The sequence below is a fragment of the Gigantopelta aegis genome, chromosome 10 (genome assembly GCF_016097555.1).
Source record: "Gigantopelta aegis isolate Gae_Host chromosome 10, Gae_host_genome, whole genome shotgun sequence".
NCBI classification, from domain to species: Eukaryota; Metazoa; Mollusca; class Gastropoda; order Neomphalida; family Peltospiridae; genus Gigantopelta; species Gigantopelta aegis.
The window spans coordinates 40,996,699-41,022,366 of record NC_054708.1 but is presented as its reverse complement, the minus strand read 5'-3'; the positions used below and the strand labels follow the sequence as shown (position 1 = coordinate 41,022,366).

Below are 25,668 nucleotides of genomic sequence, written 5' to 3'. Positions count from 1 at the left end.
CCCCTATCCCATTTGCTGTATTCAGCAATTCCTTTTTATGTGAAAGCAAAATGACTATTGAAAGGTTTTTTTCTTCTGTTTTTGTAATTCTTACAAAAATTGTTTTAATAACTCTTTCTAACAGAAAGATAGAAATATTCAGCTAAAAATCTGTAAAGAAGATGGCAGTAATTGATCTATTTAAATCCTCCTGTTACAGATTAATTAAACTAATACTATTATAAGAAACCAAACACATGCACAGGCATACATTTGTAATGTTCAGTAAAATAAAACTTACAAGAGGAGAGTTGGATCTGGTCCATTTCTTAGAGAAGGGTTTGGTCCATTTGCCACGGTTCTATTAGCAGATGTAAATTGTCGCTGCTGGAGTGGTTGCCTCGTTACTGTACTTGGTGCTAATGCTTTCTTGGGTCTTAAAAAAATACCATAACTCATAATAAAATACATGATGGATGTAGCAGATAAACTCATGCCAAATATATCTCATAAATCAAGAGTTTTTATGAAGTGTAACAGAAACTCTAACACAATAAGAAAATGTGTAAAATGTCAATATTAATTTTTTATTTTTACTAAAAATCTCATTTATTCAAGTGAATACTTTTAACTCTGTACATGTTAAAATATTTCATTTTAAAGATAATGAAACAGATTTTGATCCTGATTAGACAATAGCACCTGCTTTAAGAAATGATCTTTATTCAGAATAGAAAACAAGGTATGTTCGATTGACTTAGAGACAGCTGTAAGCACATTGTCAAACAATGCTAAGCTTTAAATATAACAAACTCCATCTGCCAATATAACATGAACTTCATAAACAAATGACTACATGTATTAAAACAATGTTTTATAATGGAGAGATACTATTTCTATATCACTTTCCTATGGAAAACTAGGGGAACCCAATCTTAATCACAAATGTTTCTAATCACTAAATAAATATTTTACTAACTGGTAATGAATAAAAATAATAAACAAAGCAAAGCATAACACAGCTACACGTCACATGTTCCGGCATGCCAATCCATAATGAGTGTCACTTCACAACACTAAGATGCCATGACAAAGAGTAATAATGTAGAAAGTTGTAAAATTGGCCCAACTAACAAGGCATGCAAATTTACAATCCTATATGCTGGCCACTGTTTTTAGTAGTCTGTATAGAGTGAATAACAATCTATATAGACAGACTGAGTAAACATTGCTTGAATGAAGTAAATGTATATATAAACAGTACTCGTAATAACAGTACTCAATATATGTACACAACATAACAACAAATTAAGTGTGAAGTAAATGTATATATAAACAGTACTCGTAATAACAGTACTCAATATATGTACACAACATAACAACAAATTAAGTGTGAAGTAAATGTATATATAAACAGTACTCATAATAACAGTACTCAATATATGTACACAACATAACAACAAATTAAGTGTGAAGTAAATGTATATATAAACAGTACTCATAATAACAGTACTCAATATATGTACACAACATAACAACAAATTAAGTGTTCATTTCCAAAATGCGATACACACCAATTTCCAAATTAAGAGTTGGAGTTTGTCAAAATATGATACATGTCCATTAAACAGAATTGTGTGAATACAGTACATCATACATGTATTTCACAGCAAAATCACAAATTTCTCAGAATGACGTAAATGGGTATATCAGGTTTTGGAAATGACCTCTTTAAATATTGAATTCAGAGATATTTAGTCTAAACATGCCATGTTTTAAAGCTATCCATAAATATATTAACAACATAATTTCCCAGCGATTCCCTCCAATTCACACATCTGGATCTGTGATTGCAGTCTGCAGTCAAGGCTCAATGTTAGACCAGATTCAGATTCATGCAAATGCAGACTGAGGTAAAAATTACCTTAAACTAAAAATAAGAATACTTTGCTGGGTGTTGAAAAGCAATACATGTACAATTGTTTTCTTATTTCCCAAGTTAAAGGGCCATAACTCCTTGAGTATTGGTGAGGTACATGATATGCCCATCAAAAGAAGGTCGCAGTGACCTAGTTATGGTACACAACATACCACCATCCCAAATTGTATTTGCATGCAAGATTTGATGATCCTATATGAATTGATAAGGACAATATGGCCTGGACAAGGATTTCCTTCAATGTACAGTAATGCATGAAAAGTGGTTCACAGTGACCTAGTTATGGTATGTGATACACCACCATCTTAATTTGTATTTGCATACAAGATTTTGATGATCCTTTATAAATTGATAAAAAGATATGCTCCGGAAATGAAATTTTTACAAATTGACTAATGGACAACACCATACTATAATACAACCGGTCAAAGACAGGTGTATAAAAATGGGTATATCGCCATGAATGTCAAACATCTGTAACAGTACATAATAAAGACAGTGGCGGATCCAGAAAATTTAGGGGGGGGGGGGGGGGGGGGGGGCGCAGTGACATGAAGCAGAATGCCAATGGAACTTTGGGGGAGGTTTGGAGGGGGTCGTAAAATTAAAAAATAATATACTAAAATTATAACTGTCGCAAAATTTAGGGGGGGGCCCCTAGATCTGCCTCTGAAAGATATACACAAAGTTTCAGCTAAGTATCTTGTAGTATTGCGAAACAAAATTTGGAAAACAAACTTTAAAGGGACATAACAGTGCATGATAAAGCTAGACACAAAATTTCAACTTAATATCTTGAGGCATTGTGAAACAAAATGTGGAAAACTAAATGTAGGGCAGACAGATGAACTGAAGGACATCAATGGAAGCCATCTAGCCCAAACCGGTTCGAGCAGTAGGGAACTAATAAGAGCAACAACAGTTTTGGGCTGCGTTAAACACCAGAATTTAGAGGCTTTTCATCTCTGGTAGTGTTAAGATACTAGTCTATCTATAAAAATTATAATACTCTGTACAGGCCATTACAGAGCCTGGAAAACAGCATCTTCTCAAACCAAGACAACCAACTTGTACCCATACACCACTATGTGGACTACTGGTAGAGAATGGTAGTGTTGGCATGCGAAGATGGGCAATAACAAGTGGCAGCAGCTCTACACATGGCACCTGTCCTGGTGATCAGCGTGATTCTCGGCAGTCGATTCGTCCTCGTCACTCAAACAGCATGATTGAGCTATGTGGGTCAGCACATCATTTGTTGTCTGCAGAAGTTGCTCGCTCATCCTTGAGAGCAGCACAGGAACAGATTGAGAACTCATAATTACGTACGTTAAAGTGCATGAATCAATGTTGAAGTTTTGAAACGTGAAGATTATACATTGAACAACATGTCCATAAAATAGTACAACCAAATAATTTCATTTACTAATAGAAAAAAGTGGTATGTGAGAATGAACAACAAAATAAGTTGAATTATGGGAGAAAGGAGGGGCATAAACACTGCACCCCAGCCCACCCCCCAAACAAATACTAAAGAATGACTGCTCACTTGGTGACATGTTTTGCCTTCTGCTGCTGGTGTTTTGCTGGGGTGGCTGGACCGCTTGATGGATGTTCAACAGATCGTGATGGACTTGTGGTAGGACTTGAGCTTCAACCATAACATTTACACTTTTAATTAAATTCATTATAGATCTGGACAAACAAACAAGCAGATCATTTGATTTCTAAAACTACAGAATAATACAAGTTTTCATTCTGTTTTTTTATTCAAGAATCAGTAAATAATTTACTCCTTCACATGGTTAGTGTAAACAAAAATATGTACAAAACAGGGTAAAATATAAAGCTATAATTGTAGTATTTAATTATTAAAAGTTGAATGGTGAAGTTGATCGATGTTGCTGTATATAAAAATGTTTCCCAGTTCTTATGAAGTCACAAGACTGCATTGTATTATTATTAATTGTTGTCATACATTATTCTGACCCTAAATTACAATCAAATAAGACATAATCATCAAAAGTAAAAAAATTAAAAGGAACAAGATAACACTGTATATTTTAATCTCTTAAATACCAATGCTGAAATACCTTGGTTGCTGAGAAAAGGAATCATATCCAAACACTACTGGCTCCAAACTGGCAGGGGAGGTTACTACCGATGTTTTTGCATAAGTGACTGGAGTGCTACTACTGTCTGAAACTGAAACACAAACCATCCTCCCTAATTAGATAACACAAAATGGAAAATATGTCCTTCCAGAATTATCTTTGCTAAGAGAAGTATATATCACCATATACACACACTCAATGCACATTGTAAATTTTATGAGGACTGTAAAATATTTAAGAATTCCTTTTACTACACTTCAGGATACTAAAGGTGATATCTTGTCCAACGTCTTGCCAGTCCACAGTGCATTCAGCATTTCTTATTTTCTGCCTATTTGCACTGGCCAGAAATAATAAAACAGTTGAAAATAGCTATAATAAAGACAATTTTCTGTAAGACAGAACTGGGAATTTTGATTTGCTTGACAACAATGGTGGAACATCGCGGTCATTCTGAAGAATTGATAGCTGATTGTGACAACTAATTTGATTATAAATTTGACCATCTTACCAACAATAAATATAATTGGGATATGAACTGTAGTTCAATTCTAGCACAAACTGTTATCAGCAAAACACATGACTAAAAATATTGTCAGTACCTAACAGATAAGACATTTGGCCACATTTAATCGACTTAATCAATTTTTCTTCTTATTTTAAACATTAACTGCTCTAAAATATAAAAATTAGTTCATAAAAATAATACTTATCCTTTGACACATGTATATGAACATTATTTATGTACTGTAAATCATAAAATATTGGCAATCTTAAAATTTAGCGAAATGCAAATAAGTGACATATTAGCGACATAGATATAAGAAACTAAAAAAAGAATAAGCTTAAGTTGTAGGATCAGCTAAAAAAATAATAATTGGCGAATCTTAATGTTATGCAGTTTAAAGAAATCTTGGATTTAGTAGAATACTGTAGTAATATGCATGCTAACTAACTATTATTGTTTGCCATTCTTGGTGTAATCAATAGTATGTAACCATTGTTGTACCTTCAGTTAATCACAGACAAAAGAATTGCACTTTTTTTTTTTTGGAACAATTTGTTGTATTTCTTTAAATTTAGCGTCATGAAATATTAGCATCTTGTATGGCATCACTAAATTCGCTAACATTTTATGCTTGCTAACATTTCCTGAGTTACAGTATTTATAAACTTTTGAAGTGAAAATATGTGAATTTGTTTTATAAACTTGTACCTCCTCATTGTGGTTTTTGGCAAAATTAATCCACTAGTCTAAAGGTTAAGCTGAATTATGTAGAAATGGCTATTTTGACATTAAAGTAATTTTTCAATACAATTTGGGGATTAAGATATAAACCAAAGACAGCTACGGATATTAATATCCTAGCTGTTCAAACAGCAAATCACACTTTGGCAAGATGGAACAACGAAAAGAAATAATGTTTAATAATACATATATCTGCGTATTATTTAATCAATAGTTGTCAATTGGTAAATGTTACCCCAAAAAACAAGGTTCAGACATTGGGAAGAATACCACTGCTATTTATTGTAATTAGTAGGGAGGGTTGTTCATGTGCATTTTTCTAATGACTTGACAGTACATACATGTAATACATTAAGATGGAAAAGCTTTCACTGAGGGTGTGAGTGATTAATTCAATAAAGTACCACACTCCAGGAGGGCATTTCAACAACAAGCTGTAGTTAACTACTACACAGATCGAAGACTAAATTTAAAATTTGGAAACATCAGAAGAGATTATTGTGGAAAATGTTTTCTTGTTTCTAATATTTTACTTACCATGTGCCACTGAGGAAGATCTCCCTGACCTACAGTTTTAAAAAATAAAAATATATCAGATAATAAAATTATTAAACAGTAAAATTATTATTTCCATTTGTTTTTTTTGTGTCAACACCATTATTACCAACCACTACTGTAAGTACTAACAGTAACTATAATACAAATGTATATAATTCCATGGTTTAGTGGATAAGCTGCTGGACATTCAAGCCTATGACAGTGGTTCAAATCCTGTCAAAGCTGACTCACACTTCTATTAATTTTTCTCATCTATCACACTCTGGCTATCATTCTCATTATCTTAATATCAAAAACTTTCTATATTTCGATCCTGTCTGTCAGTTTCATCGCTGGCCTGACCCATGTCACTGACAACAGCTGGTTACAAGTGCCTCTTTACAAAGACCGAAGTAACTACTGAATACTCTCCAAAGTGGTCAGACCAAGCCCACAGCTAAAAGCTGATGTGAAATGGCAGGTGTGTGGCACAAATAGTCACAAGAGACAAACACCTATCACAGTTGGAGAGACAAGGACTGGGATGTGGAGATGGACAGCTGTCACAAGTCAAATATATAATAATTGAGCCACATAATCACTGTGATAAACTGTATGAAGTCAGGGCAATTTAATATAACAAGCTAGGATTAATGTGTTACGTTTGATATGATGTAACAAAAGAGAATGAGTAGACTGGCATGTAAGTGTTGAAGGTAATTGTAAAGTGTGGGTATCAACTAGTGTGGTGCATGCATTGTGAGCCTGGGTTAGTAATTTTGGAAAGAAGAGTTACAGAGTTAGAGGTGGTTGAAAATACTGTGAAATATGTTTCTTTATTTACTCTGGGTTGGTGACAACCTGAATGTAAGAATCACGATGGTGATAATGATGGTAATCATGATTATGATGATCAGTGAATGGTCATAACAATGACGGCGTCGTCAGTGAATGGTCATAACAATGACAGCGTTATCAGTGAATGGTCATAACAATGACGGCATCATCAGTGAATGGTCTTAACAATGACGGCGTCGTCAGTGAATGGTCATAACAATGACAGCGTTATCAGTGAATGGTCATAACAATGACGGCATCATCAGTGAATGGTCATAACAATGACGGCGTCATGAGTAAATGGTGATGATCAGTGGTCATGATGATGACGGTGATGATCAGTGAATGGTCATGATGATGACGATGATGATAATGATAATCAGTGAATGGTGATGACGACGACGACGGCAATGATGGTGATGATTTTCAATGAATGGCCATAATGACAATGGTGATGATCAGTAAATGGTCATAATGATGAAGGCAGTGATGAAATTCTGTGAATGATCATAATGGCGATGACGGTGATGATGATCAGTGAATTGTCATAATGACGACGGCAATGATCAGTGAATGATGATGATGATCAGTGAATGGTGATCATGACAATGGCGATGATGGTGATAATGATCAGTGAATGGTCATAATGATGATGGCAATGATCAGTGAATGATCATGAAGATCAGTGAATGATCATGAAGATCAGTGAATGGTCATAATGACAACGGTAATGATCAGTGAATGGTGATCATGGCGATGATGGCGATAATGATCAGGGAATGGTCATAATGATGATGGCAATGATCGGTGAATGCGCATGACAGTGATGATCAGTAAATGGTCATCACGGCGATGAATGGTCATAACAACAACGATGAGGGTGATTGTTGTGAAATTAATTGTTTCAAAGAGCATGATCCTTTAAAATTAAATTTCAATGTTTCACCGTGGTCAGCTATGTTGAAACTTGACGTTTACCTTTTTATTTCTTCCTTGATTTAAAGTAATTAACGTGTAGATGGACAGGCCAATGTCCGTGATTAAATTATGTGTAATTATAGTTCAGTAAATACTTAACTGAATATTAATATTTGAGTTACTTCACAAAAAACTTAAGTATTTCTTGCTAAATGTCGTCTGCTTTGTGAGCGGAAATGCACGAGACGAACTATTTCCGGTTTGCTATAAAGCACTGTTGGTTAATAGACCAGAACCGTAGTGTTATTGCTTAACCTGTGAAAACGATGTTGTTGTTTTGATTAACGTTATGGATTATAAATAACATTGATATTAGAAATATATGCTTAGATATTCGCTGATTTGTGTATCCATTGTGTATTGTAAGACCATATTGTGTTTTTCTTGAGAGTATATTTGACGTCATACTAGAGATTCAAAAAAGACCAGTGATGTCAATGTTGGGGTATAAATAGAACTGTTAAGTCAGTTGTAAACAGTTGGATCCAAATTTTGACAACTATCAGCTGATCGAGCTAAACTTTGCAGTTATAACGTTTCATTGAATATTTTTCTTACATTTTGGACAGCATTGAGAGGTAAATAGATGATTGTCTTTAGCTTCCTTTGCAATCTTTCTAAATTAATAGGTTATCCAATTTAAATTACTTTAAAGTAAAGTTTTGGGATCCAACTCAATAATTACTCTTTTTTGTTTATTAAATTTAGGATAGATAATTAATTAACAGGTCATTGAGAGCATCTTGAGATAATGGGCGATTGTCTAGTCTCCTGGTGTTATTAGTCAGTCACTGAGAATACTCAATTGATAATGGGCGATTGCCTAGTCTTTTGGTGGTTTAAATAAATATCTATAAGTGTATGTAAGTGTATATAATATTAACTGTAGTTAAATATTGTAGTTCTTTTGTGTATAACTCTTTAATTAACTGGTCATTGGGAGCATCTTGAGATAATGGGCTATTGTCAAGTCTCCTGGTGTTGTTAGTCGGTCAGTGTGAACATTCAATGGATAATGGGCGACTGCCTAGTCTTTTGGCTGTTTAAATAAATATAGATTTTTAACTGTGATACTTGTAATTGACATCACTGGTTAACTATATGTGTTCATAGTTTAGTGTTAATAGTATTCTTAGTTCACAACTTTGGTTGATATCTGCATAATATTTCATGTATAAAATTCTGTGGTTTTCGATGCAATAACAACCCATCTTTAAAGTGACATCTTGTTGTCTTGTTCATTTTAACTATTATTTATGTGGTAAACGCCTTCATGGTCACGCGTGCATTCGAGCGTGCGGTACGCACTCCTCGTTGCTTACCCAGTACGTAGGTCCAGAGTAGTTGCACGACACACGGCCACACAACTCGCACGCACGAAATTCTACCACAGTGATGATCAGAGAATAATCATAATGACGACAGCGATGATCAGTGAATGGTCATAATGACAATGACAATGACGGTTATGATGGTTAGTGAATGGTCATGACGATGACAATGACGGTGATGATAATCAGTGAATGGTCATGATGACTGTGATGATGATCAGTGAATGGTCATGACAATGACAGTGATGATGATCAGTAAATATCATAATAATGATGGTAATCAGTGAACGATGATGATGGTGGTTGGTGAATGACGATGATGATGGTGGTTGGTGAATGATGATGATGGTGATCGGTGAATGATGATGATGGTGGTTGGTGAACGATGATGATGGTGGTTGGTGAACGATGATGGTGATGGTAGTTGGTGATGATCAGTGAATGGTCACAATGATGACAGTGATGATCAGTAAATGTCATAATGATGACGGCAATGATGGTGATCAGTGAACAATAATGATGGTGTTTGGTGAATGGTGACTACAATGATGAAGGATGATGATGACAGCAATGGTGATGATAGAGATTGATGAATGGTGATGATGGTTATGGTGAACGGTGGTAGTAAACTGTGATGTGTTCAATCATGACATTACATTTTTTAATATTAAATTTTTGAAAGTTTATGTTATTTTATTCTACAGTAATCTGAGATATTTTGAAGGTTAATATCAACATAGGCTAAATATATTATGAGTGACATCAAAGCATGAAAGGTGTGTATGTATTGATTGGGAAGGATTTATTTATGTAATAAAGGTTGTATTCAATTACTTTTGTGTGTGTTTTGTTTCTTTTGGGTTCTCATTCATGACAACAGCTTTCAACCTAAAAATATGACCGATGTGAAGAAAGGCAGACTCCGTGCTTATAAAACCTTTAGTTTAGACCCAAGACTATTATTATAGAGTCTGATACTTTAACGTCATGGCAATGCCATACAAACTGTATACGTGTGACATCATTACAGACTGATTCTAGACTAAACGTTTTATAAGCACAGGCCCAGCTTTTATTAGTCGAGGCTATATATACAGCTTCCATGGATATAGCCACTTCAATATTAAGTGACAAAGATTGTGGCTTTCATTATCGTTTTATTTATGGAATTCATCTTTGTAGGCACAATTTGTGAAGTCGACTGAATCTGCGTGCAAAAGGATCCTTGCGAAGTGCATCACCAGAGAAGTACAAAGAAGCTGGTTGGCAGAATAAATGAACAGAGCAGAAGCGGTCAGAATGCTCTGAAACTGTTACATTTGCGTATTATATTATAGATACAATAAACTATACTAAAAGGCAAAAGTTATTGTGCCATGGATTGTTTGAAGTAATAAATTTGTGAATGTATTTATTGATGTAAACCAGAGAAAATGTGCATGAAACAGCTTGAAGAAATGCAACCAAGCAATTGTTGCCGTGACTGCATGCTTTGTGCAAGAAACATGGAATATTTGGGGAAAATCCTGTCCAGTGTTCACCATAAAAGGACAGACATTCAGTGGCAAATCATTGTCACTCTGTGCAGCCTTCAGAAGTCCAGAAGTCAGAAAAACACCATTAGTGAACTGTTTAATGCAATTTCGTCATGCCACGACTCAGTGAAAATAACAGATGGTGAGGCATAGGGATGCTTGAATCTGGGAACTCGCAGCGTGGCATCGCATGTCAATTCAACGTCCACAGAAACACCATATGGCACTTATGGCAATGATATCAACAAAACAACCAGGTCAGGGACCGTTCCCGTAGCGGCCGACCATCCGTGACAACCCCTAAACAAGACACATGGATCCTAACCACGCATCTGCGAAACAGGCATTCCCATGAACTTTCTCCAGCATTTAGTGGCCTCAATGAGACGATGGTGCCAGGCCTGTATCAATGCTCAAGGTGGACACACTCGCTACTGACTGTGTGAACTTCGTTCTGGACCCCCTCTAGTGATGTGGCTCATTTGCATATGGCAGGTGCACCCTTTGCATGAACTATTGCTCGTTTCCATACCTTCGGACATTTCTCTTTCCATATTATAATGTTTCATACACAGTAGTAAAACTTATCATCAATTACCTTTGTCTTTTGTGTGTCACAATAACTTTTGCCTTTTAGTATAAGAAGAAACTGATGTTCAATGAATTTCAATTTTGTATTACTTTTGATAATGCTTAAAAAACTTAATAGATGTTTTCTATATTGTTTAAAATTAATCAAATAACTGTTTTGTTTGTGACATTGTTTTTGAATGTTGTTTGCTGGGAAAATGTGAGAATTAACTCATTTGGGTACCATACAAAAAGTCAAACCATAGAATGGCGATTCCCCATATGCTGTGTATTAACTTCCTGAAGAACGAGTTTGATTGTTATTTCATAGTATTTTTAACAATCGTGGACATATGAATCACAGAACTGCTTTAAGCCATTCATACAGTGGTTCATACGGCCATCAAAGTAAAAAATAATCGCATTAATTTTGTAAATGACTACACTGTAATTTAAAAATTAATGGAATTAATTAACATCTAACTATATTTGTAACAATGAAAATGTACTTACATTGCAGATTCATCTTCGACTAATTCCTTTAGAACACACCGTGTTCTGTCCACATCATGGTCACAAGAATCCACTGCCAAGGTGATCACTTGTTGGTGCAAACTTGGGAACTCAGAAGTGATCTGTGCTAGAACTGAACAGAACATAATATGAAATCATAACACCAATAATATTAATTATACTTGATCAGATCATTTAGTAGAACATTAAGGTGGCATAGTAATACCACTGGCTACTTGAGTAATAGTGATAAATGGCACTGTGGGTATGTGCTATTAGCCAGTCAACATTATCTGGATTATTTTTGAATTATTACAAGTATGTGTATGACCATCTTAAACATAAAAATATACTGTAATACACTCATATCAAGGGAAATCGAAGTTTTGCAACACTGTAATATATTGTGGCCATCAAAATTAGAAATACAAATTTCAGAGTTAATTTTAATGGTAATAAAACATAAATAATTATTAATTTATGAGAAACTTTATTTCCCTTTGTGACCAATAAATTATTTGTAAAAACAGGTTTTTAAAAATAAAGTATGCTATTTCTTGATAATTTCGACTAAATCAGTAAATGGTGACATACTTTTGTTCTTATCTGCTGCTGATAAGTGAGATCTTGTCTGCTCTGTGGGTTGGTTGTTTGATGTACGTCTCTGGGGAGAACTAGTTCTGGCATTGGGCTGAATAAGTGATGTGCCTGACAAATAGTACGAATTAGAAAATATTTATACACACTGTGCCATTATTCTACTGAACATACTGCTTATTTATAAAACATGTGAGGGAATATATTTGATCTATATCCATCCATTTAGTTGAATACTTTTAATAATTACTGTATTGTGCCGTAATACAACAACAACCCCCTACTCCACAAAAACACCAAACCAAAATATTTCCATTTCGACTGCTGATAATATATTATCACAACTCAGATTGCAGTCCTACCCTGTGATCCATGGTGTGGGGAACTGCCGCGGCGATGCTGCTGTGTGGTGTGTGTTTCCAGATGCGCGCGGGCATGGCTGTTGGCATGGCTGTTGGCATGGCGATGGGGTGAGCTTGTCCTTGAGATGTCAGCTGATGGTCGTCTTCTCTCGAAACCAAGATCAACCAACTGTTCCATTGCCTCTTGTTCATCGTTATCAAACCTGAAACATCAGTTACAAAACATTTCAAATAGAAAATCAACAAATTTCCTGTTACTCAAAGTACTAATTATTTTTTAATCAAACAAACTACCATAGAAAAGTTCAAATAAAACAGACATCTGTTTTAAGCAAATGTATAAAATAGAAATGTGCTACGGTGCTTATTCATGAAAGACACACAACACAGTATCTTAAGATTTATAAATATTTATACATGAACCATATACATGTATATGAACATCAGGATTATATAAGTGTGTAAGAAAATGTTCAACAAAACCAACATATTACACCTGAGATGAGAATAATGGAAGGCAAAAAAAAAAAACCTGTCATACTGCATGGTACATTTGTACATTAGTTAAAATGAATTACTCATAAGAGTATTATATACCACCAGTACAGATGTGTGTGCAAAGGGTGAGGTTCATTTTCAAATATATTTTCCAGGAGCATGTCTCAGTCTCCCCCCCTCCCCCTTAGAAAATGTTCTCCCCACAGTTTAGACTCACCCTCCACCCTGCATAAATCCCTGCACGCACACCTGTGTTATGTTGGTCATCTTAATCAGGTCAGTTATTCCCCAAAACGTAAATTAGTCAAAACATGCATCCTGGATTTGATATTAGTTTGAAAAATGAAAAGAACTCCAACTCTCTGATGCGGTGTGACAAATACACAAAGCAGAACGTTTGAGTCTGGGTTTTACAATAAACCTTCCTAATCTTCAGTTTGCATTTATCATGCAACCGCCAACAATAATTAGAAATAAATTATACTTCTGATAACTTGGGAGTATTTGTTAATAAACATGCAACTTACATGGTTAGAAGATCTTTAATGAGAGCATTGGTTGCCAAGGGAAACATGGCCTTCAGCCTGTCTGCTGGGCTACTCTCACTTGTGTGATGTCTGTAGTCATGTCCAGTTTTGATAAATGTTGTATCCTATTGCAGAAATTTAATCAACAATAATACTAAGTATATTCATTTAGTAATTTACAATGCAATAACATTACACCTGAAACCACACAAATGTTCTATGATTTATATTTTACATTATAATTTTATTTTCACAAAACAAAATATAAAACCCAAAGCCACTACCATAAGCACATTTCTTTACCCATACCATGCCATCAGCTTCTAGTTCTATGTCCAGTGTAATGTTTTTTTATACACAATCATGAATGCCAAAACCAAAAGCACAGCAGTATTGTGCTTGATGAAACCTATTGGACAAGACATAAAATGTCATACTGTATAGTCACATGTCCACAGTCATGTTTAGTGAGGCGTTAAAAGATTCTTCACAAACTGATACAAACAAAAGAAAGAACACTTTGGGATATGTATTTATATACACATGTTACCTCCAAAAATTAATTTCTTAAATTTATTTTATTACTATATATAGTATAATAACAAATTGTTACAATTTGTTAAAAACAAACAAATATGCAGCTTTATCCACTAATTAACTGTCAGGGATTGCAAGTGGACTACAAATGGCATAATGTCAGCTATACCCCATCTCAGCATTCTGAAGCAAATGCCTTGCTTCATTATTTTTAATATGCTGTAAAATTATTATTATTTATGATCATAAAGTTAAAATGGTCTTGAAAATGTATCACATATTCTTAATTTGATTTGATGAAGCCATAAATAACTCAGCCTATATGTTTGCCTTCTTGAATGCATACCTGTAAAATATATATTTAGTTTGATTGATCATGGTCATGAGTTTGTAATAATTAATCATGAAAAAGAGCATATATATTAACATTTAGGTATTTTACAGTACTTAAATGTAAGTCAACAACATATTACAGTTGGTACTGTTGTGACAAATCACAGAATTAAACATTACTTAAAGGAATTCAAACTCTGCTTCACAGACATCTCAATGCAAACATGTAATGTCAGACAGGAAACATACTGATCACAATAGGCTACTTCTGAACATTGCGGGATCTTTTAGAATGATATACAACTTCCTAGACATGACAGAACATAAAACATCCCATTAAGAGTTACACCATAAGTTAACCACTGAATTTTGGATGTCAAACATTGGGTAATTCTGACATATAGTCTTAAAGACGAAACCCGCTACCAGTACATTTTCCCCATTAGTAGCAGGAGATTTTTTTAATAAATGATCCCACAGACAGGATAGCTAGCACATATCACGACACCACTAAATAATTACAACAGACATATACAATGTAACTGTGTTACTGAAGGCCACAATAGTGTCCTGAAATCTATACAGGTTTAAATAAACAAAAGAAAGATTGTTTAAGTAAATAAAAACAAAGAACTGTATCTGTCTATATAGATGTATGTATACATTGTACCTCAGTAGCTTCATGGAGTATATAAACATATGTGAATTTATTGCAATTTGATTCCTCATTTATGATAATATAAACATCTAGCTAGTACTAAGTCACTGTACAATCACTTACTAAACAAGCAAGCCTGGAAATAGCAGCCTGAGAAAAGTTAATTTTTTAAGCAGTCTAATTTTTAGACCCAGCAGGTTAACTGAAAAATTCACGTGCTAAAATAGCCCCAAACCGCAGGTCATACAGATGTAATGTATGTACAGTTATCTCATCGTCTAGTTAGCTTGTGATTGTGTTATATTTTAATTTTACAATCCACCTCAGAGGTCCCAATTTCCAACACATTATTTCAAACCCTCATTTCACCCCATGCTGTTTTATTGCTTGCAGGCCATATTGTTTTGGCAAGATATATTTCTTTTGGCCTTATTTTTTTTTTTAAATAACAGCAAGCCATATTTTAGTTCCTATTTTGAGACCTGCACATGTAATATATTTAAATATTTATAACACACAAACATTTCAAACAAAGTTTAACACGCATTATATAACATAAACATTTTCAGGTATATAATACAGTATATATTTTTAAAACATACCTAGTAACGTGGCAAATTTGGTTAAACAGACAATGCAATTACATCGTAGTGCAGTGTGCTAGTGACTAAGCAGCAATGTGTCCAGGTTTGTACCACAAGTATATTGCAGATGAAGCAGCTAGATAAGACATACATGTACTGTATTTCCTTCATACCAGGCAAGCACACTACCGGTTCATTGTATGCTATGTTCTACATTTGGTAACATATAGAGGATATAATATTAACATGTTTTGGATCAAATACTGTATGATTTATAATAAATATAAATATATTGTGACAAGTGTGATATTTAACTCCTGACTATACAAGATAAATTATAAATCATACTTGTCCAAGCAATATTTAAAATCTAACTTTCTTTTTATTTATAATATCAGGGCATAAAATTTGAATTTTTCTGACAACCAATATGTCGTCGTGTGGTTTTAGTGTTTACACAAACGATTTTCTTCAGTAGTTCAAATACAAATGAAAAGGTTAATAGACAACGATATTCAAACAAGAATCTAAGATGAGAAATTTTCGTAAATATGAAAATGTACTTTTTGTGTCCTAGGACTAAAGTAAAAGCTACTAGGCGAAAATAACAATTAGGTTTTATTTGTCCTAACCCAAACGACTCGTGAAAATTGACCCACGTCAAAATCTGTTTTGACCTCTTGCAGAGCTCTCAAGTTGGAACTTTTGCAAGGAGTGAGATTTTGTCTGGTTTGAGTCCGACATCATGAATCCGAAGAAACCGGCATGGGAAATAAGCGTGCTGACAATTGGTCAAGGTTCACGATTCTGACCAATAAACAACGTGGACACCTATTATAGGATTTTAATGCCTTACGATGCTTAACCGGGCTGGGCGGCAGTCGTAGGCTTGTTTGTCGGTCGTCGAGATCAAATGAACAACAAAAAATATATATGTACATATATTTTTTTGAAATAATGTTTAAAATGCCTGAAAAAATAATGTACCGGTGTGAGAGCGTGACACGACGTTCAAATGCATGAGTCTCACGCTGAATGAGTAAGATTTGACAGCACTGCTCTTTTGGGGAAGATTTAAAAAAAATGTTTTAACCAATTTCAATTTAGACTTAAACAAATATAATATTAATCTGTAGATGATATCTGTCAAACATTTTAAAACCTTGACATAATTTAACCAAAATTTATTAACGTAAGTTTTGATTTGTTGGAAATTAGAAATTCTGTAAAATGCTAGGAAAGTTAATATTTCAAAGGGAGGCCACTCACATTAATATAATGTCGCATTTTAGTCTGCCCACCGTCATTCGCATTAATTTAGGGACGCGTTGATTTCAGGATCTACAGTATTAATGTTTGACTAGTAGATACAGATATTTAAGTGCTGAATGCTGAATATATTGTTTTTAACTAGTAGTTTCAGATATTCAAGTGCTGAATGCCATATATATAATTTGACTGGTAGTTTCAGATATTCAAGTGCTGAATGCTGTATATATAGTTTGACTGGTAGTTTCAGATATTCCAATGCTGAATACTGTATATATAGTTTGACTGGTAGTTTCAGATATTCCAGTGTTGAATACTATATATGTAGTTTGACTGGTAGTTTCAGATATTCCAGTGTTGAATACTGTATATTATATAGTTTGACTGGTAGTTTCAGATATTCAAGTGCTGAATACTGTACTGTATATATAGTTTGACTGGTAGTTTCAGATATTCAAGTGTTGAATGTTGCATAATGAAAATCAACCTAAGTACAAACCTGATCAACCTGACTGTGGCCATGGGCTCCTGCATGACCATGCCTCATTTCCTTCAGCTGGATATTGTCACTTGTTCTTTGTGGTGTACTGTGATGTGATCCCGCACCATGGCTGAGGGCCTACCACCAACATGGCACAGAACAAACATGGATGTAGCATGCATGCACTCCACCACACAAGCAAAATACTGCTAGTACTGGTACATATTTAGTACATGCAAGAAATATTCCTCATGATTTATAAACAAATTTATTACAACCAGTAAACTATTTTTCATATTTTCTCAGTTTGAAGAAAATGTTCTTTCTTCAAAAGATAAGTTATACATGTACTACCAATTTGTTTTTTTAACTGAATAAACATATTTCTAACGTAAGAATTTCCTTCAAGTCTTTGAAAATTCTTATTTGCATAAGGCATTTATATGGATCAAACAAAACAGATTTCAGAAAGCACTTTTAAACTTAATAAACCTTTACAAGCATGTAAATTATGTCCTAAATTTAATGTTCAAATGAAAAAAAGGTTACACAAAACTAGACAAGAGCTAGTAATGCACAGATGAAACGATTGTTGACACAATTTTCAGAGGCCTGAAGGTGACTAAAGCGAAACGTTATAGCAATACTAAGACTAGTATATAAAACAATTTATTACCCCAGCAGGCACTCATAACAGGGAAAATAAAAATCATACAAAATCATTTTACAGAATATATAGAACTTTGGGTTTTGAAAATTATCTGTAAACCGTGAATAAAATACAAAGTTAAAGCAATACCCAGAGCAGTAAAGTAGTTTACGTCATTTCTATATACATGGACGTGTAGCCGATATAGGCTATATCGAAAATAAAGGCTAAAAAAAAACACCAAATAACTGAGGTAATAAATAAAATCACAAACTCGGTACCAGTTATTATCAAATTTATGTCCCTTGTGAAATAATTTTCACTCGTCACTCGCTAAAGCTTGTGACCAGTGAAAATTATTTCACTCAGGACATAAATTTGATAATAACTGGGAACTCATTTATTATCCTCTATGATCATAATAATAACAGTTTCAATGTATCAAACATCAAAAAATATTATCAGAAAAATAATTAAAATAGCACAGCAAAATGTACAATAATAAATTTGATTCCAGTAACTTTGTAAAAATTGAAAATTGTTTTATCTAAAACAAAAATATAATAATAAAACTTGTTTATTATCCTTCCACTTATTAACAGTATGAATCATTTAACATTCTACTAGCTGTACTTTATTACTTCTAAAAAAAAAATTATGTTAACCATGGGTTGGAATTAATTTTGTGGAATGGGAAGAAATCTTTGCTTCTCAAATTTTAATCTAGAAGCAAATGTTAGAAATTGAGAAGCAATTTGAGACATTATTCTCAAAATGAGACTGCTTATGTTACTCCTTAAAGTAAATTTTTTAACAATATGGATGGCTTGATATAAACATGCATAAAAAATTATAATAATTATTACTATCACTCTTGAAAACTGGGAATTCTGAATATCTGGAATATTTCAAAAATAAAATGAAAAGCAAAAAAAAAGGCGAAAAATCAACTGGCAATATTTGTAAATGGTATTTTCCGAATTTATCTACACTGTAATTGATACTAATTTTAAAAACTAGAGGATTGTGAATATTGTTTATTAAAGTTTATTAAAATTATTGATTCCCCAGGGTGGTACATGTATAATCGGTAAAAGTTCATAAAGATATAACCAAGATACACTGAAATTGGATCAAAATTCATACATTTGATTAGTTGCAGCCCTTTGCTTGACATAATAATACTAATATAGCCATGTGGCACTAATAAAGCATGTAATACAGTGCACGCGAGAAGACGTGGAAACATGAAGGTAGCCAGGTGTGTGAGGGTGCAAATAACACAACTGAACAAGTTTAAATGAGCCACAAGTGATCTGCAAAAATCTGTGATGTTTCCACTAAATTCATAGCCTGTCATTCCAAAACACAGCTCATGTGCTAGTATTGAAGATGTAGGTTTATGAAAACACGTTTTCTAACGAAGCATTTAAAGCCACTGACCCTAGTATATTAGGTAGTGTAGAATGTTTTTGGCCATTAGTTATAACTTTTTATTGCAAATCCTGGTGTTTGTAGCAACTGAAAATTAATTTTATGTCAAACATAAAGGCATGTACCTTGGAAACTAACACCTCAAAATTGTTATCAGTTTGGTTAAAATAATTTAGTACAGAAATCTGTAGCCAAAAATAAAGTTTTAATTGGCAAGAAATAACTACTACCACTATATGTACAACAAGAATCTTTAAACTAAAGAAATGTTCCAGGATTTCCCACAAAAATCAAGACCTTGGGCCAAAAAACAGGAAATTTCACCGTATTTATATTTATTAAGCTTAAATTTGAATACTATTTTTCAACAAGAATTTCCCCGAGGTTACCAAAAAAATTATATCGTATTTACATGTACTATTAAAAATATATTACAATTAAAGATGCATCTTTTGTCTTGTTTTTTCCCCAATTATATTCTTACCTGAACAGCTTCAGGTCTGCTTGGTTTTTTAAATCTGGGGTCTTCCCAAGTTGTCAGTTTGGTACTATGATCTATATAAAAGCTAGGGAAAAAACAAACAAAACACAATAGGTCTTAATATTAAGCCAACATTGAACAATATATAAACATGTATATAGTATGACCTCTCATCATATTTGATCAGCAGAAATTTATTACTAGACTAGTATCTAAGTATTAGAAGCTGAATGCAACAGGATGGGTTAGTTATATACATGCATGCATGATACATTGTCAACGTTCCTAATTGCATTAGGTTTCAAATTATGTGAGGCTTGTTTTCTCATGCATGGTTGAGGTAATCATTGCTGTTTATTAGTGAGGCTTTCCCTCACAGTTCGGAAACATTTTTATAAACAATAAAGTTCAAATAAGTATATATCTAATTACAAAACTCTACAAACCCCGAAAACCATTACTTTAACTAAGTCTTTTTTGCTTAAAATTACTAAAATCAGGTCTACTTGAGACTTGTAGAAATTGTGTTAAAATGGAGGAGGATGAATTAACACTTGGTGCATGTCATATGATCTCATCAACAAAACCACTGAATAATTAATTTTTTATGATTTTTATCTCACTCTTTTTAGATGTGTTTTTTCAATTACATATACAATTTAGCAGAATGTATGGTATATTTTGTCAGCCACTACTGTAGTAAAATATACACATCATCCATTCAGACCAATTGTAGGTTAAATTTGAGAGTATAATTAGTTTTAATCAATAATAAGTTTATTATAAAATTGATATTTAAACTATTTACTGGTGTGAACATATTGCCCATCTATAATGACATCAGGTGTTATCCGCGAGGATAGGGAACACAGAGGTGAACATATTGCCCATCTATAATGATATCAGGTGTTATCCGCGAGGATAGGGAACACAGAGGTGAACATATTGCCCATCTATAATGACATCAGGTGTTATCCGCGAGGATAGGGAACACAGAGGTGAACATATTGCCCATCTATAATGACATCAGGTGTTATCCGCGAGGATAGGGATAGGGAACATATTGCCCAGGTGTTAAGGATAGGGAACATATTGCCCCATCTATAATGACATCAGGTGTTATCCGCGAGGATAGGGAACATAGAGGTGAACATATTGCCCATCTATAATGACATCAGGTGTTATCCACGAGGATAGGGAACACAGAGGTGAACATATTGCCCATCTATAATGACATCAGGTGTTATCCGCGAGGATAGGGAACACAGAGGTGAACATATTGCCCATCTATAATGACATCAGGTGTTATCCGCGAGGATAGGGAACATACAGGTGAACATATTGCCCATCTATAATGACATCAGGCGTTATCCGCGAGGATAGGGAACATAGAGGTGAACATATTGCCCATCTATAATGACATCAGGTGTTATCCGCGAGGATAGGGAACATAGAGGTGAACATATTGCCCATCTATAATGACATCAGGTGTTATCCGCGAGGATAGGGAACATAGAGGTGAACATATTGCCCATCTATAATGACATCAGGTGTTATCCGCGAGGATAGGGAACATAGAGGTGAACTGACTGCAGTCTTTGCCTTGAGAAAAACGAAGGTGAGCTGAAGATCACTCTCCTGCATTGGTGCTAGGCAATCTCAAGCAATCACTTGAAGTTTCATATATATATATATATTAAATGTTTTATTGTAAGGTGATCAATTTGCCGCTCTCCTAAACCTTTCCAGGTGTGTGTGGAGGGGAGCATAAGTGATCACTCGCCTTTCCAGGTGAGTGTGGAGGAGAGCGAGAGTGATCACTCGCCTTTCCTGGTGAATATGGAGGGGAGCAAGAATGATCACTCGCCTTTCCAGGTGAGTGTGGAGGGGAGCAAGAATGATCACTCGCCTTTCCAGGTGAGTGTGGAGGGGAGCGAGAGTGATCACTCGCCTTTCCAGGTGAATATGGAGGGGAGCGAGAATGATCACTCGCCTTTCCAGGTGAGTGTGGAGGGGAGCGAGAGTGGTCACTCGCCTTTCCAGGTGAATATGGAGGGGAGCGAGAATGATCACTCGCTTTTCCAGGTGAGTGTGGAGGGGAGCGAGAGTGATCACTCGCCTTTCCAGGTGAATATGGAGGGGAGCGAGAATGATCACTCGCCTTTCCAGGTGAGTGTGGAGGGGAGCGAGAGTGATCACTCGCCTTTCCTGCCAAAGAATTGTTTGCTATTGGTAAGTTCCGATTTTTAAAATTGTTTTAAATCGAACTATAAATGTTTCAAAAACATAATTGTGTTCATGTACATGCAGTGTCATGAAAAAGCTGAAATGCACCTAACTATGCATGCACAATTTTTTTTTTCTAGCATGCTATAATTTGTATAAAGTGTAATTTGAAACCTAAAGCTAAAACATTTTCCTGTTTACTCGATGCGGCAATACTTTTATTTACTAAAATGAATTTGATGTTCAGATCAATATTATTCACATGAACTGATTGGAATATATTCGATTTGACGTAGTGCAATTGCAAACTGTAATTTCTCTTGCTAACTCGAATGTCCTCTAGCGTTATTCTATTACATGTATATGTGAGAATAACGCTAGAGATGATTGTGTATAATACTTCAGCAATAGTCAACAACCAAATGGTAGCTAGCTACTGTGTCTGAAATACACATTTTTTCCTTAATCGCCATTGTTTGTCACGTGACGCGGTGAAGCTTTTCCTTACTTACCTATGGTTTGATAGTGAAATGAGGCAACTTTAGTCGCTCATTTACAGCAGTTAACGGCCAAGATGCCTACAAAATGTTTCGCAGTTGGTTGCATAGATCATAATATGATGTTAAAACAAAATATTGTTTTATAAATTTCGAAAAGATGAGACCAGACGCCGCTTCTGGGTGGATGCACTAAAACGTGACAAACCTGGTGGAACGCCATGGCTTCCCACACAGAATGTGACTGTGTTGAGTTTAATGTTGTTGCTTGTCGACACTAACCGACGTTAATAGCAACCAAAATGGTTAAAGCATGTGCAATGATAAAATTCCACATTATACTATAAATAAAATACACAATTCCATCGACATCTATGAAAAAACCGAAACGGATGCATCCAGTTCTTGAATAAAGAATATACTCGTTTTATTATCAAATTTGTGTGGTCTTCATTTTTCATTTAATCTAATTTTATAGTAACTTGGACATTCTCTATACGTGTATTTATTTTGCCATACTGCGGCTACTACATCTTATTTTTTTTTTTATTATTATTTTTTTTAAATAAAAGTATATACCATTAAATTACATATATATAATAATTATAATATAAGATTTTGCTTAACCTTTAATTTTTTAAAAAAATTTTGCAAATGTGTCTGTAGCAGGCCCGCAGTACGAAAATATAGGGTACATTTTCTTCTACTTTCTCTCTCTATATATATATACAGCTTCTCCCCCACCCCTCCCAAGACTATCCCTACTACTAAAGATTTTGCCCCTCCCTCCCATCTTCGGACGTGTAATAGCCCAAATGAATAATGTATTAAACAAAAAAGGTATACCTGTATTTCTGAAACTAAAATAATGGAATGTGTTTAGTATTTACTTGGTTCAGATGGAAAATGTATGTGTGCCTTTGTGTCAGAGATCTTTTTTTATGACAGTTGTGATATTCTTTAATATATGGGTTCTAATTTTGAACTTGTATATAAGGGTCACCTCTCTATAACGGCCACTTGTGTCAGGTCCCTTGGGTGGCCGTTATATATTGACTGTATATCTGTATATCTGTATATATATATATATATATATATCTGTGTGTGTGTGCGTGTGCGTGTGTGTGTGTACAATCTGATTCAGTAATTACCTGCAATAAAATGGTCATTTGCCATATCTGATATTTGTTTTCCTTTCTGAAAACACTGATATGGAGAATAATATAGCATTTAACCATTACATTAATACATTTTCCTTTAATATGCTACATAAGTGCATCTATACAAGAGGTAATTTAACCCAGGTTAAAAGCAACTTCGGTTAAATATGTGTAGTCTAGCAGAAGGCATATCGATATAGATCAGTTTACTAACAGTCATGATAGTTGCCTCCATCTCCTTTCTCCAGTTGTATATTATCAAAAATTAGTTTTGTATGTATTACTTAAATTTTAATCGCAATAACAATTCCAGTACAGCACAAGACTGAACAAGACAATATCTGCAATATCCACTTTGACTAGATACAACACCGTTTTATTAATAAATATACCATGTTAAATCCTATTATTAAAACATTTGTATGTTTGTTTGATGAGGTAACACTATATTTTAGTAGGTTGTACACCGTGACATGAAAATAACTGAGGGGAGTTATTAATTGCTCCCCTAACTTAGATTATGGGAGATAATTTAAAATATTATTAAAGCTGACACGCATGGAGACGTTCTAAACACTGGACTCATATGCCTTTCAAACACACCGATATGCTAATTATTAGTGTGGTAGATGGTTTATTATGGGGGAGTGTTATGTATGTACATAGTTTTATGTTTAATGTTTTAGTAATATGTTGGCCGCAATTGAAGTATAATGTAAATTTAGAAAATACGATTTGTTGATTGCACTATCGGGTACAAAATCGATATACAGCGTACAGCATAGATAACACTAACTGCACGAACACGTAGCACTGCAGCTTATTGCACGCGCACGATTTGTCCGTCGTGTAGCTACATAAATAGACGGTGTGTTGGGGAAACGTTGTCACTTATCACTGGGTGTTGTCGGATCGGGTTGTCGTCAGGTTAGTGAGTTTTTATTTAATAGTAATTTTATATTTTATGGTAAGGAGTTCTTGTATAATATATTTAGATTTAGTATTGGTATGAAAGTATTAACGTTTACTGTAGATTATCTTTAACGGTCAACTAAAACAGGGTTATAATTACTATTTATGGTATGCGCTATTTTCATTGTTTACCTGTATGTATTTTAATAACCATTTTTGGGGCTTTGTATTGTTAGGAAATGTGTTTTCATTTAGACGACATTAAATTACGGTGGTTTGAATTACCATGGTTTTGTAACTAAACGTATTGTAGTATGGTTTTGATATTTTATTTTAAGATATGTAATTTTTATATGCAGGTGAAAGGATATTGATAGACGGAATGGACAGTTTTACCTGTTGGAAGCCCAGGTCCATATACCTGGTAGGTAGAACACGCATTATAACCAGGATTACTATGCCAAAGGATATATATATTAGGGTGTGGAAATATCATGGATGTTATATTGTGTATGCCATTTTATATACTACCATTAAATATAGACAGATTCACACACGATATAGATCACAATATACGATTAGGGTTGTTTTTTTTGCGATTTGTGTCTGGACAAAAAATATTTTTGCTTTTATATCATAACATGTTATGACGGAGGAAATCTAACGGCAATTAAAGGTAGGAGAGTAATGTTTCATCTAGTTTTGTTAACAATTTGGTTCTGGACAAACTTTGGAGGAAATCTAACGGCAATTAAACAGGATAAACTTTCGTAGTTGTTAACAATTTGGTTCGGACAATAGTTGAATAGACAAGATAAACCTCGCTGTTTGTGCTTGCATGCGAAGTTTATCTTGGTGAACTACTTATGAAGTATGTAATT

At 34.2% G+C, this 25,668-nt stretch overlaps 1 protein-coding gene and 1 long non-coding RNA gene across 3 annotated transcripts in view; one reads left to right on the top strand and one right to left on the bottom strand.

Annotated features, from left to right (window-relative positions):
- Window positions 1-25,668, bottom strand: part of LOC121382721 (putative GPI-anchored protein pfl2) — a 28,588-nt gene that overhangs the window by 2,524 nt on the left and 396 nt on the right. Inside the window, exons 2-11 of one of the 2 annotated variants that reach the window (XM_041512274.1) lie at window positions 19,996-20,077; window positions 17,447-17,566; window positions 13,567-13,691; window positions 12,542-12,744; window positions 12,177-12,290; window positions 11,583-11,715; window positions 5,819-5,847; window positions 4,012-4,123; window positions 3,468-3,569; window positions 281-415 (exon numbers count right to left, since the gene is read on the bottom strand). In XM_041512274.1, coding sequence (XP_041368208.1) covers window positions 281-415; window positions 3,468-3,569; window positions 4,012-4,123; window positions 5,819-5,847; window positions 11,583-11,715; window positions 12,177-12,290; window positions 12,542-12,744; window positions 13,567-13,691; window positions 17,447-17,566; window positions 19,996-20,077 — 1,155 coding nt within the window. The remainder of the gene's footprint in view (window positions 1-280; window positions 416-3,467; window positions 3,570-4,011; window positions 4,124-5,818; window positions 5,848-11,582; window positions 11,716-12,176; window positions 12,291-12,541; window positions 12,745-13,566; window positions 13,692-17,446; window positions 17,567-19,995; window positions 20,078-25,668) is intronic. The other variant, XM_041512276.1, reaches the window with a different exon arrangement.
- On the top strand, window positions 7,811-11,727 carry LOC121382722. Its single transcript, XR_005959211.1, has 3 exons — window positions 7,811-8,211; window positions 10,147-10,257; window positions 11,590-11,727. It is a non-coding gene; the product is annotated as an uncharacterized LOC121382722 (long non-coding RNA).